At 36.9% G+C, this 14297-nt stretch overlaps 1 protein-coding gene across 9 annotated transcripts in view; it reads left to right on the forward strand.

The window, feature by feature from the left end:
* Positions 1-14297, forward strand: part of LOC144450903 (uncharacterized) — a 140870-nt gene that overhangs the window by 86801 nt on the left and 39772 nt on the right. For all 9 annotated transcript variants that reach the window (XR_013482268.1, XM_078141657.1, XM_078141660.1 and 6 more), the window contains one exon: positions 7978-8195. Coding sequence is in view for 8 of the 9 variants with exons in the window: in XM_078141657.1 (XP_077997783.1) it covers positions 7978-8195 (218 nt within the window). In the remaining variant the exon portion in view is untranslated. The remainder of the gene's footprint in view (positions 1-7977; positions 8196-14297) is intronic.

The following is a 14297-nucleotide window of genomic DNA, read 5'->3' on the forward strand; positions in this document are numbered from 1 at the left end:
ACATAGTCAGTGTTTTAGGGTTTGACATAGTGTTTTAGGGTTTGACATAGTCAATGTTTTAGGGTTTGACATAGTGTTTTAGGGTTTGACATAGTCAATGTTTTAGGGTTTGACATAGTCAGTGTTTTAGGGTTTGACATAGTCAGTGTTTTAGGGTTTGACATAGTCAGTGTTTTAGGGTTTGACATAGTCAGTGTTTTAGGGTTTGACATAGTCAATGTTTTAGGGTGTGACATAGTGTTTTAGGGTTTGACATAGTCAATGTTTTAGGGTTTGACATAGTCAGTGTTTTAGGGTTTGACATAGTCAGTGTTTTAGGGTGTGACATAGTCAGTGTTTTAGGGTTTGACATAGTGTTTTAGGGTTTGACATAGTCAGTGTTTTAGGGTGTGACATAGTCAGTGTTTTAGGGTTTGACATAGTCAATGTTTTAGGGTTTGACATAGTCAGTGTTTTAGGGTTTGACATAGTGTTTTAGGGTTTGACATAGTGTTTTAGGGTTTGACATAGTCAGTGTTTTAGGGTTTGACATAGTCAGTGTTTTAGGGTGTGACATAGTGTTTTAGGGTTTGACATAGTCAGTGTTTTAGGGTTTGACATAGTCAGTGTTTTAGGGTTTGACATAGTGTTTTAGGGTTTGACATAGTGTTTTAGGGTTTGACATAGTTTTTAGCACATTCTTAAGAGGGTGTAAAGTAAGATTTGTTCGTGACATGATGATTCCAACAGTAATATGCATATTAGGGCTAAAAATGTGTCTTTTTGGTTAAAAATCTATAATTCCAAAACTACTGAGCAGATTGGGCTGAAATTTAATGGGAATGCATCTAGGGATGTATGGACAAAGAAATATTAAGCATACTATAGAATGCTTAATACTTCTTCGTCCATACATCCCTAGATACATTCCCATTAAATTTCAGCCCAATCTGCTCAGTAGTTTTGGAATTATAGATTGTTAACCAAAAAGACAAATTTTTAGCCGTAATTTGCACATTACTGTTGGAATGATTCTATGAGTGATATGCAAATTAGGTGTGAAAATGTTCATTTTTGGTCAAAAACTCATATCTCAAAAAGTACTTGGTCAATGAGTGAAACTTGGTGAGAAGTTTCTGAAAGTGTTATTCTGCAGATTTCCTTCAAAACATTTTGACAGAATTTGCCCTTGCAACCATGACCACGCCCTTAGCAACAACCAAATGGCAGTATATTTTGGTCAAATAACAACATCGTCTGGTAGGCAAGTGAGTAAACATTCAAAAAAATGTATGCAAATACCTAGCAACCATGGCCACGCCCATGGCAACAGCCAAATGGTGGTGTATTTCACAAAGAGAACGGATTCTTAGACAATTGAATAAACATTAAAAAAATGTATGTAAATTTGCCTAGCAACAAGACCACGCCCATAGCAACAGCCAAATAATCTCGTATATTGCAAAGATAACAGGAATAGAAAGACAAATGAATAAACATTCAAAAATATGCAAATGTACCTAGCAACAAAGCCATGCCCATAGCAACAGCCAAATGATCACAGATATTGCGAAGATAACAAGGATTAATAGACAATTGAATAAACATTCACAAAATGTGTGTAAATTTGCCTAGCAACAAGACCACGCCCATAGCAACAGCCAAAAAATCATGTATATTGCAAAGATAACAGGAATTGAAAGATAAATGAATAAACATTCAAACAATGTATTCAAATATGCCTAGCAACAAGACTACGCCCATAGCAACAGCCAAATGATCACATATATTGCAAAGATAACAAGAGGTTTAATAGACAAATGAATAAACATTTTAAAATGTATGCAAATATATCTAGCAACAAGACCACACCCATAGCAACAGCCAAATGATCACGTATATTGCAAAGATAGCAACATGGTTGGATAGGCAACTGGATAGTCATTCAGCAAATGAACACCTACAATATATTCTTAGCATGGACTAGTTAGTATATGGATAAACATTTTTAAAACTGTATAGTTGTGCGACAACGCCATTGGCAGTATTTTTGGCTTTTACATCAGTTAGCAAGTGTAATATTTGTAAGTATGAGAAAACCTACAATGGGTTCTGGAAAACCTATGGTATTGTGACAGATGTATGTGACGAGCGCTCACAAATGAACAAATGACAGTAAATGTAACAGCCAAAAAGAAATTGCGATGTGTACACCACATCGGATTTTAATCAGATTGTAACTGATTTCAACCAAACATGGCAGAAAGGTAACTATGTGATGAGATAGGCATGCCACTTTGTTTTACGACCGAATCAAATATGGCCAAATGGCAGCTGCCATATTTGTTGTTAAATTTCACAATATGCATAACTTTAGAGGTATAATATGTAGTGACTCCATTCAAGTGTCTACACCTATATTATCAAATATTAGCTTTCTTTTAAGACCCTGACTTTGACCTTGAAAGTCTTTTTCAAGGTCAGATAAAATTTGGTTTATCTTCATAGCTTTTTGAAGAAAATATTTCAAGTTATAATGATATTTTAATGATGTCTCAGTTTTTACTATTTGAGGTATATGCATGTCACTTAATTTCATAACCTTAATCTGCATTACAAAATGAGAGCCATGTTTTGTGATAAACAAGTGCACATTTTGCCTGTTTGCATGGGTTGGGTATTAGGGTTTGGCATGGGATTGGTATTAGGGTTTGACATGGGATTGGTATTAGGGTTTGGCATGGGATTGGTATTAGGGTTTGGCATGGGATTGGTATTAGGGTTTGACATGGGATTGGTATTAGGGTTTGGCATGGGATTGGTATTAGGGTTTGGCATGGGATTGGTCTTAGGGTTTGACATGGGATTGGTATTAGGGTTTGGCATGGGATTGGTATTAGGGTTTGACATGGGATTGGTATTAGGGTTTGGCATGGGTTGGGTATTAGGGTTTGGCATGGGATTGGTATTAGGGATTGGCATGGGATTGGTATTAGGGATTGGCATGGGTTGGGTATTAGGGTTTGGCATGGGTTGGGTATTAAGGTTTGGCATGGGATTGGTATTAGGGTTTGGCATGGGATTGATATTAGGGATTGACATGGGATTGGTATTAGGGATTGACATGGGATTGGTATTAGGGATTGACATGGGATTGATATTAGGGATTGGCATGGGATTGGTATTAGGGATTGGCATGGGTTGGGTATTAGGGTTTGGCATGGGATTGGTATTAGGGTTTGGCATGGGATTGTATTAGGGTTTGGCATGGGATTGGTATTAGGGATTGACATGGGATTGGTATTAGGGTTTGGCATGGGATTGGTATTAGGGATTGACATGGGATTGATATTAGGGTTTGACATGGGATTGGTATTAGGGATTGACATGGGTTGGGTATTAGGGTTTGGCATGGGATTGGTATTAGGGATTGGCATGGGTTGGGTATTAGGGTTTGGCATGGGATTGGTATTAGGGTTTGGCATGGGATTGGTATTAGGGTTTGGCATGGGATTGTATTAGGGTTTGACATGGGATTGGTATTAGGGATTGACATGGGTTGGGTATTAGGGTTTGACATGGGATTGGTATTAGGGATTGGCATGGGTTTGATATTAGGGTTTGGCATGGGATTGGTATTAGGGTTTGGCATGGGATTGTATTAGGGTTTGGCATGGGATTGGTATTAGGGATTGACATGGGATTGGTATTAGGGTTTGTCATGGGTTGGGTATTAGGGTTTGGCATGGGTTGGGTATTAAGGTTTGGCATGGGATTGGTATTAGGGATTGACATGGGATTGTATTAGGGTTTGGCATGGGATAGATATTAGGGTTTGGCATGGGTTGGGTATTAGGGATTGGTATTAGGGATTGGCATGGGTTGGGTATTAGGGTTTGGCATGGGATTGGTCTTAGGTTTGACATGGGATTGGTATTAGGGTTTGGCATGGGTTGGGTCTTAGGGTTTGACATGAGATTGGTCTTAGGGTTTGGCATGGGATTGGTCTTAGGGTTTGACATGGGATTTGTCTTAGGGTTTGACATGGGATTGGTATTAGGGTTCAGCATGGGATTGGTCTTAGAGTTTGACATAGGATTGGCATGAGGGTTTGGCATGGGATTGGTATTAGGGATTGGCATTGGCCATGGGTATTTATATAAGTACAAAGCTGGAGCTGGGGCATGAGGTTTGAATTTAGTATTTATATAAGTATTGATATGATATGAATATAAATTGACTTTATAATGAGCACTTTTAGATGTACCTGTATATTAGTTTTGCTACATTACTTCTAGCAAAGATGTTAATTGTCAAATGTGAGCTTTTAAAACATAACTTGCGATATTGGTTAATTGCTGTATAAGTTAATGTATTGTTATTACACCATATATGATAATGCTAATTATTCCCAGCATGAATGCCTATAGGCTAAAGCTGATTTGACCAAATAAAGTTTGAATATGAAATTTATTCAACTTTATTTTGGTCAATGAAAGTGCCTTTATTAATCATCTTGTTCTGTTCTTAATGAATTGTACATTCTCACCTTTAGTCAATAATATGGGTCCTATATGTATATCCATTTTTGTCACCATATTTCATGTCATCACTTCCGTATGTCATTGTCATGTTCATTAAATATTTCCTCCATGGCTTCACCAATGAAGCTTTTTCATCTCCAGCAGCGTGAGGAGGAACTTATTTCATCTAAGTCAGTGAGTAACAAATTTCGTCTAAGTCAGTGGGTAACAAATTTCATCAAATTATTTATTTCTGTGATGATCAAATATACATTACATTTGTTGTCAGGCAGCACAATATTTCACCTTCAATGGTCAGCCACTGTAGTAAACTGAATGGTCAGCAACTGTAGTAAACTGAATGGTCAGCAACTTTAGTAAACTGAATGGTCAGCCACTTTAGTAAACTGAATGGTCAGCAACTGTAGTAAACTGAATGGTCAGCAACTGTAGTAAACTGAATGGTCAGCAACTGTAGTAAACTGAATGGTCAGCCACTTTAGTAAACTGAATGGTCAGCAACTGTAGTAAACTGAATGGTCAGCAACTGTAGTAAACTGAATAGTCAGCCACTTTAGTAAACTGAATGGTCAGCCACTTTAGTAAACTGAATGGTCAGCAACTGTGGTAAACTGAATGGTCAGCAACTGTAGTAAACTGAATGGTCAGCAACTACCAAATTGTTAGCAACCATGACTATGCCAATAGCAACTACCAAATTGTTAGCAACCAAGACCATGCCAATAGCAACTACCAAATTGTTAGCAACCATGACTATGCCAATAGCAACTACCAAATTGTTAGCAACCATGACCATGCCAATAGCAACTACCAAATTGTTAGCAACCATGACTATGCCAATAGCAACTACCAAATTGTTAGCAACCATGACTATGCCAATAGCAACTACCAAATTGTTAGCAACCATGACCATGCCAATAGCAACTACCAAATTGTTAGCAACCATGACCATGCCAATAGCAACTACCAAATTGTTAGCAACCATGACCATGCCAATAGCAACTACCAAATTGTTAGCAACCAAGACCATGCCAATAGCAACTAACAAATTGTTAGCAACCATGACCATGCCAATAGCAACTACCAAATTGTTAGCAACCATGACTATGCCAATAGCAACTACCAAATTGTTAGCAACCAAGACCATGCCAATAGCAACTACCAAATTGTTAGCAACCATGACTATGCCAATAGCAACTACCAAATTGTTAGCAACCATGACCATGCCAATAGCAACTAACAAATTGTTAGCAACCAAGACCATGCCAATAGCAACTACCAAATTGTTAGCAACCATGACTATGCCAATAGCAACTACCAAATTGTTAGCAACCATGACTATGCCAATAGCAACTACCAAATTGTTAGCAACCATGACTATGCCAATAGCAACTACCAAATTGTTAGCAACCAAGACCATGCCAATAGCAACTACCAAATTGTTAGCAACCATGACTATGCCAATAGCAACTACCAAATTGTTAGCAATCAAGACCATGCCTATGGCAACTACCAAATTGTTAGCAACCATGACTATGCCAATAGCAACTACCAAATTGTTAGCAACCATGACCATGCCAATAGCAACTACCAAATTGTTAGCAACCACGACCATGCCAATAGCAACTACCAAATTGTTAGCAACCATGACTATGCCAATAGCAACTACCAAATTGTTAGCAACCATGACCATGCCAATAGCAACTACCAAATTGTTAGCAACCATGACTATGCCAATAGCAACTACCCAATTGTTAGCAACCATGACCATGCAGAGTTAGCGCTAGGATTTTAAAACTAATAGCCACAATCTTCATTTGTGGCGAAAAATACACATTTTCTTTTAGGCACAGAGGCATGTTATTAGCCACACAGTCTACATTTGTTATGTGAATAGAAACAAGATTGGCATGGGCCTATTGTTAGCAAATATTTGGTTATTGCTTTGAAGTTGTAGAACACAACATGCGGTCACAGTTCTGGCTTGTAATTATCAGCTAAACCTCTTAGTGCAGTGTGACCTGTAAAATTTGAATATGACCCAATGTATGGAAAACATATAAACAGTTTCATGTTCTCCATGGCCATTTCCTGACGTGGAGAGTACGTCTTGGGTAGTTTAGAAACTACATGCTGTTATCATTATCTATCCACGTGATTGGTTTCTTATTAACAGACTGGTTAAACAGGTCTATGCTGAAAACTTCACTCAGATAAATTCAAACCGTCATATCACCATTTCATTCACACTAAAACTTCAACTTTCTTTTTGAGCTTTCCTACAAGATCGAAGGCATTATGTAAATTTACCAAATTCAGTACATGCTGTCAAGGCGTTGCGTGAGCATGGTTCACACACATAATTTTTAAGGTATCGTTGAACTTGAAGAATAAATGAATCTCTAGGTGTATACCAAGTTAACAGTTCTCTTCAGCAACAGGACTTTTTGGAAGTACAAGCTGTGTCACAGTGTGTGTACATGTAGACAATGTGTGGAAGAATGACATGTACAGCGTGCATGTAATTTGTAAACATTTGTAATGTAAATTGTTAGCAACCATGACCATGCCAATAGCAACTACCAAATTGTTAGCAACCATGACCATGCCAATAGCAACTACCAAATTGTTAGCAACCATGACCATGCCAATAGCAACTACCAAATGGCAGCCATATTTGTCATTAAATTTCACAATATACATCATAACTTTGTACATATAATGCATTGTGGCTCCATTCAAGTGTCTGCCCTCACATTATCAATGATCAGCTTTCTACTTAGACATTAACCTTGACCTTGACAAACATTTCCAAGGTGAAATGACCAAAAATTTTCTTTCTATGTTAACTTAAGAAGTTGAATAATAAACAAATAAATAATAATAATAATAAACAAAGACTCCATGTCTATACCCCTGAGCTATAATTTCTAGACCTTTGCCGTCGATCTCCATATTTAAGGTCAAATAGCAAATTGGTCAGTAAATTATGACGTTTTGTATTTCAAAACACCATTCAGATTTTAGATGAGATGTTTCTAAACATGTCATTGTACAGAATCTGATGTTGTTTAAATTTTGTTGACACAAATGATCGTAGCAACCATGATCACATCCATAGCAACAGCCAAATAATAGTGTATATTGCAAAGGTAAGAACAGGGCTGAATAGGCAAATGGAAACCTATGCCTAGCATGGATCAGCATGAGGGTAAACATTTTTTAAAAAACTGTATAGTTGTGAGCTGTAAACTATGTATCCTTTGAATGATAATAAAAATATGTGGTATGTGTACAAATATGAAAAATTAAAAGTGTAAATATTTTCTAATATATAATATCACCTTGCCTTGAGGGATGTGTAATACTTGATATTGATCAGCTTCTCTCTAGGCAAAGGAGAAATCTTTAAGAAAAATTAATTTGTAAGTAATATTTGTGTTTGTATTTGCAGATATTGCAAGCCCAAGGATGGGAGGTAGAGGAGAAAAGACTTCAACTGAAATTAGACCAAAGCAATAAAAAGAATGAAACATTGGAGGCTGTGGTAGCCCAGAATAAAGCTGAAATAGATCTGATGAAAGACCAATTGGAGGATAGCCAAGGACAATATATTGCCTTGGAAAAGAAATACTATAAAGCCAAGAAATTAATAAAAGAATTTCAACACAGGTAAAATGCCATTAGAAATCTTCACCTATGTCAGATCATGAATACAGTTTCATAATTGGAGTACAGAGGAATTAGACATAATATATTAAATATGGACTTACTAACTTACATATCACCATTCTACACTGGGCCACCTAGTTGTATTAAATATGGACTTACTAACTTACATATCACCATTCTACACTGGGCCACCTAGTTGTATTAAAAATGGACTTACTAACTTACATATCACCATTCTACACTGGGTCACCTAGTTGTATTAAAAATGGACTTACTAACTTACATATCACCATTCTACACTGGGCCACCTAGTTGTATTAAATATGGACTTACTAATTTACATATCACCATTCTACACTGGGCCACCTAGTTGTATTAAATATGGACTTACTAACTTACATATCACCATTCTACACTGGGCCACCTAGTTGTATTAAATATGGACTTACTAACTTACATATCACCATTCTACACTAGGCCACCTAGTTGTATTAAATATGGACTTACTAACTTACATATCACCATTCTACACTGGGCCACCTAGTTGTATTAAATATGGACTTACTAACTTACATATCACCATTCTACACTGGGCCACCTAGTTGTATTAAATATGGACTTACTAACTTACATATCACCATTCTACACTGGGCCACCTAGTTGTATTAAATATGGACTTACTAACTTACATATCACCATTCTACACTAGGCCACCTAGTTATATTAAATATGGACTTACTAACTTACATATCACCTTTCTACACTGGGCCACCTAGTTGTATTAAATATGGACTTACTAACTTACATATCACCATTCTACACTGGGCCACCTAGTTGTATTAAATATGGACTTACTAACTTACATATCACCATTCTACACTGGGCCACCTAGTTGTATTAAATATGGACTTACTAACTTACATATCACCATTCTACACTGGGCCACCTAGTTGTATTAAATATGGACTTACTAACTTACATATCACCATTCTACACTGGGCCACCTAGTTGTATTAAAAATGGACTTACTAACTTATATATCACCATTCTACACTGGGCCACCTAGTTGTATTAAAAATGGACTTACTAACTTACATATCACCATTCTACACTGGGCCACCTAGTTGTATTAAATATGGACTTACTAACTTATATATCACCATTCTACACTGGGCCACCTAGTTGTATTAAATATGGACTTACTAACTTACATATCACCATTCTACACTGGGCCACCTAGTTGTATTAAATATGGACTTACTAACTTACATATCACCATTCTACACTGGGCCACCTAGTTGTATTAAATATGGACTTACTAACTTACATATCACCATTCTACACTGGGCCACCTAGTTGTATTAAATATGGACTTACTAACTTACATATCACCATTCTACACTAGGCCACCTAGTTATATTAAATATGGACTTACTAACTTACATATCACCTTTCTACACTGGGCCACCTAGTTGTATTAAATATGGACTTACTAACTTACATATCACCATTCTACACTGGGCCACCTAGTTGTATTAAATATGGACTTACTAACTTACATATCACCATTCTACACTGGGCCACCTAGTTGTATTAAATATGGACTTACTAACTTACATATCACCATTCTACACTGGGCCACCTAGTTGTATTAAATATGGACTTACTAACTTACATATCACCATTCTACACTGGGCCACCTAGTTGTATTAAAAATGGACTTACTAACTTATATATCACCATTCTACACTGGGCCACCTAGTTGTATTAAAAATGGACTTACTAACTTACATATCACCATTCTACACTGGGCCACCTAGTTGTATTAAATATGGACTTACTAACTTATATATCACCATTCTACACTGGGCCACCTAGTTGTATTAAATATGGACTTACTAACTTACATATCACCATTCTACACTGGGCCACCTAGTTGTATTAAATATGGACTTACTAACTTATATATCACCATTCTACACTGGGCCACCTAGTTGTATTAAATATGGACTTACTAACTTACATATCACCATTCTACACTGGGCCACCTAGTTGTATTAAATATGGACTTACTAACTTACATATCACCATTCTACACTGGGCCACCTAGTTGTATTAAATATGGACTTACTAACTTATATATCACCATTCTACACTGGGCCACCTAGTTGTATTAAATATGGACTTACTAACTTACATATCACCATTCTACACTGGGCCACCTAGTTGTATTAAATATGGACTTACTAATTTACATATCACCATTCTACACTGGGCCACCTAGTTGTATTAAATATGGACTTACTAACTTACATATCACCATTCTACACTGGGCCACCTAGTTGTATTAAATATGGACTTACTAACTTATATATCACCATTCTACACTGGGCCACCTAGTTGTATTAAATATGGACTTACTAACTTACATATCACCATTCTACACTGGGCCACCTAGTTGTATTAAATATGGACTTACTAACTTACATATCACCATTCTACACTGGGTCACCTAGTTGTATTAAATATGGACTTACTAACTTACATATCACCATTCTACACTGGGCCACCTAGTTGTATTAAATATGGACTTACTAGCTTACATATCACCTTTCTACACTGGGCCACCTAGTTGTATTAAATATGGACTTACTAACTTACATATCACCATTCTACACTGGGCCACCTAGTTGTATTAAATATGGACTTACTAACTTACATATCACCTTTCTACACTGGGCCACCTAGTTGTATTAAATATGGACTTACTAACTTACATATCACCATTCTACACTGGGCCACCTAGTTGTATTAAATATGGACTTACTAACTTACATATCACCATTCTACACTGGGCCACCTAGTTGTATTAAATATGGACTTACTAACTTACATATCACCATTCTACACTGGGCCACCTAGTTGTATTAAATATGGACTTACTAACTTACATATCACCATTCTACACTGGGCCACCTAGTTGTATTAAATATGGACTTACTAACTTACATATCACCATTCTACACTGGGCCACCTAGTTGTATTAAATATGGACTTACTAACTTACATATCACCTTTCTACACTGGGCCACCTAGTTGTATTAAATATGGACTTACTAACTTATATATCACCTTTCTACACTGGGCCACCTAGTTGTATTAAATATGGACTTACTAACTTACATATCACCTTTCTACACTGGGCCACCTAGTTGTATTAAATATGGACTTACTAACTTACATATCACCATTCTACACTGGGCCACCTAGTTGTATTAAAAATGGACTTACTAACTTACATATCACCATTCTACACTGGGCCACCTAGTTGTATTAAAAATGGACTTACCTACTTACATATCACCATTCTACACTGGGCCACCTAGTTGTATTAAATATGGACTTACCTACTTACATATCACCATTCTACACTGGGCCACCTAGTTGTATTAAAAATGGACTTACCTACTTACATATCACCATTCTACACTGGGCCACCTAGTTGTATTAAATATGGACTTACTAACTTACATATCACCGTTTTACACTGGGCCACCTAGTTGTATTAAATATGGACTTACTAACTTACATATCACCATTCTACACTGGGCCACCTAGTTGTATTAAATATGGACTTACTAACTTACATATCACCATTCTACACTGGGCCACCTAGTTGTATTAAATATGGACTTACTAACTTACATATCACCATTCTACACTGGGCCACCTAGTTGTATTAAATATGGACTTACTAACTTACATATCACCATTCTACACTGGGCCACCTAGTTGTATTAAATATGGACTTACTAACTTACATATCACCATTCTACACTGGGCCACCTAGTTGTATTAAATATGGACTTACTAACTTACATATCACCATTCTACACTGGGCCACCTAGTTATATTAAAAATGGACTTACCTACTTACATATCACCATTCTACACTGGGCCACCTAGTTGTATTAAATATGGACTTACTAACTTACATATCACCATTCTACACTGGGCCACCTAGTTGTATTAAATATGGACTTACTAACTTACATATCACCATTCTACACTGGGCCACCTAGTTGTATTAAATATGGACTTACTAACTTACATATCACCATTCTACACTGGGCCACCTAGTTGTATTAAAAATGGACTTACCTACTTACATATCACCATTCTACACTGGGCCACCTAGTTGTATTAAAAATGGACTTACTAACTTACATATCACCATTCTACACTGGGCCACCTAGTTGTATTAAAAATGGACTTACCTACTTACATATCACCGTTTTACACTGGGCCACCTAGTTGTATTAAAAATGGACTCACCTACTTACATATCATTGTTCTACACTGGGCCACCTAGTTGTATTAAAAATGGACTCACCTACTTACATATCACCGTTCTACACTGGGCCACCTAGTTATATTAAAAATGGACCTACTTACATATCACCGTTTTACACTGGGCCACCTAGTTGTATTAAAAATGGACTCACCTACTTACATATCACCGTTCTACACTGGGCCACCTAGTTGTATTAAAAATAGACTCACCTACTTACATATCACCGTTCTACACTGGGCCACCTAGTTGCATTAAAAATGGACTCAACTTTTTACATATCACCGTTTTACACTGGGCCACCTAGTTGTATCAAAAATGGACTCACCTACTTACATATCACCGTTCTACACTGGGCCACCTAGTTGTATTAAATATGGACTTACTAACTTACATATCACCATTCTACACTGGGCCACCTAGTTGTATTAAATATGGACTTACTAACTTACATATCACCATTCTACACTGGGCCACCTAGTTGTATTAAATATGGACTTACTAACTTACATATCACCATTCTACACTGGGCCACCTAGTTGTATTAAATATGGACTTACCTACTTACATATCACCGTTTTACACTGGGCCACCTAGTTGTATTAAAAATGGACTCACCTACTTACATATCATTGTTCTACACTGGGCCACCTAGTTGTATTAAAAATGGACTCACCTACTTACATATCACCGTTCTACACTGGGCCACCTAGTTATATTAAAAATGGACCTACTTACATATCACCGTTTTACACTGGGCCACCTAGTTGTATTAAAAATGGACTCACCTACTTACATATCACCGTTCTACACTGGGCCACCTAGTTGTATTAAAAATAGACTCACCTACTTACATATCACCGTTCTACACTGGGCCACCTAGTTGCATTAAAAATGGACTCAACTTTTTACATATCACCGTTTTACACTGGGCCACCTAGTTGTATCAAAAATGGACTCACCTACTTACATATCACCGTTCTACACTGGGCCACCTAGTTGTATTAAATATGGACTTACTAACTTACATATCACCATTCTACACTGGGCCACCTAGTTGTATTAAATATGGACTTACTAACTTACATATCACCATTCTACACTGGGCCACCTAGTTGTATTAAATATGGACTTACTAACTTACATATCACCATTCTACACTGGGCCACCTAGTTATATTAAAAATGGACTTACCTACTTACATATCACCATTCTACACTGGGCCACCTAGTTGTATTAAATATGGACTTACTAACTTACATATCACCATTCTACACTGGGCCACCTAGTTGTATTAAATATGGACTTACTAACTTACATATCACCATTCTACACTGGGCCACCTAGTTGTATTAAATATGGACTTACTAACTTACATATCACCATTCTACACTGGGCCACCTAGTTGTATTAAAAATGGACTTACCTACTTACATATCACCATTCTACACTGGGCCACCTAGTTGTATTAAAAATGGACTTACTAACTTACATATCACCATTCTACACTGGGCCACCTAGTTGTATTAAAAATGGACTTACCTACTTACATATCACCGTTCTACACTGGGCCACCTAGTTGTATTAAATATGGACTTACTAACTTACATATCACCATTCTACACTGGGCCACCTAGTTGTATTAAAAATGGACTTACCTACTTACATATCACCGTTCTACACTGGGCCACCTAGTTATATCAAAAATGGACCTACTTACATATCACCGTTTTACACTGGGCCACCTAGTT

Source organism: Glandiceps talaboti, chromosome 20 (genome assembly GCF_964340395.1).
Source record: "Glandiceps talaboti chromosome 20, keGlaTala1.1, whole genome shotgun sequence".
NCBI lineage: Eukaryota > Metazoa > Hemichordata > Enteropneusta > Spengelidae > Glandiceps > Glandiceps talaboti.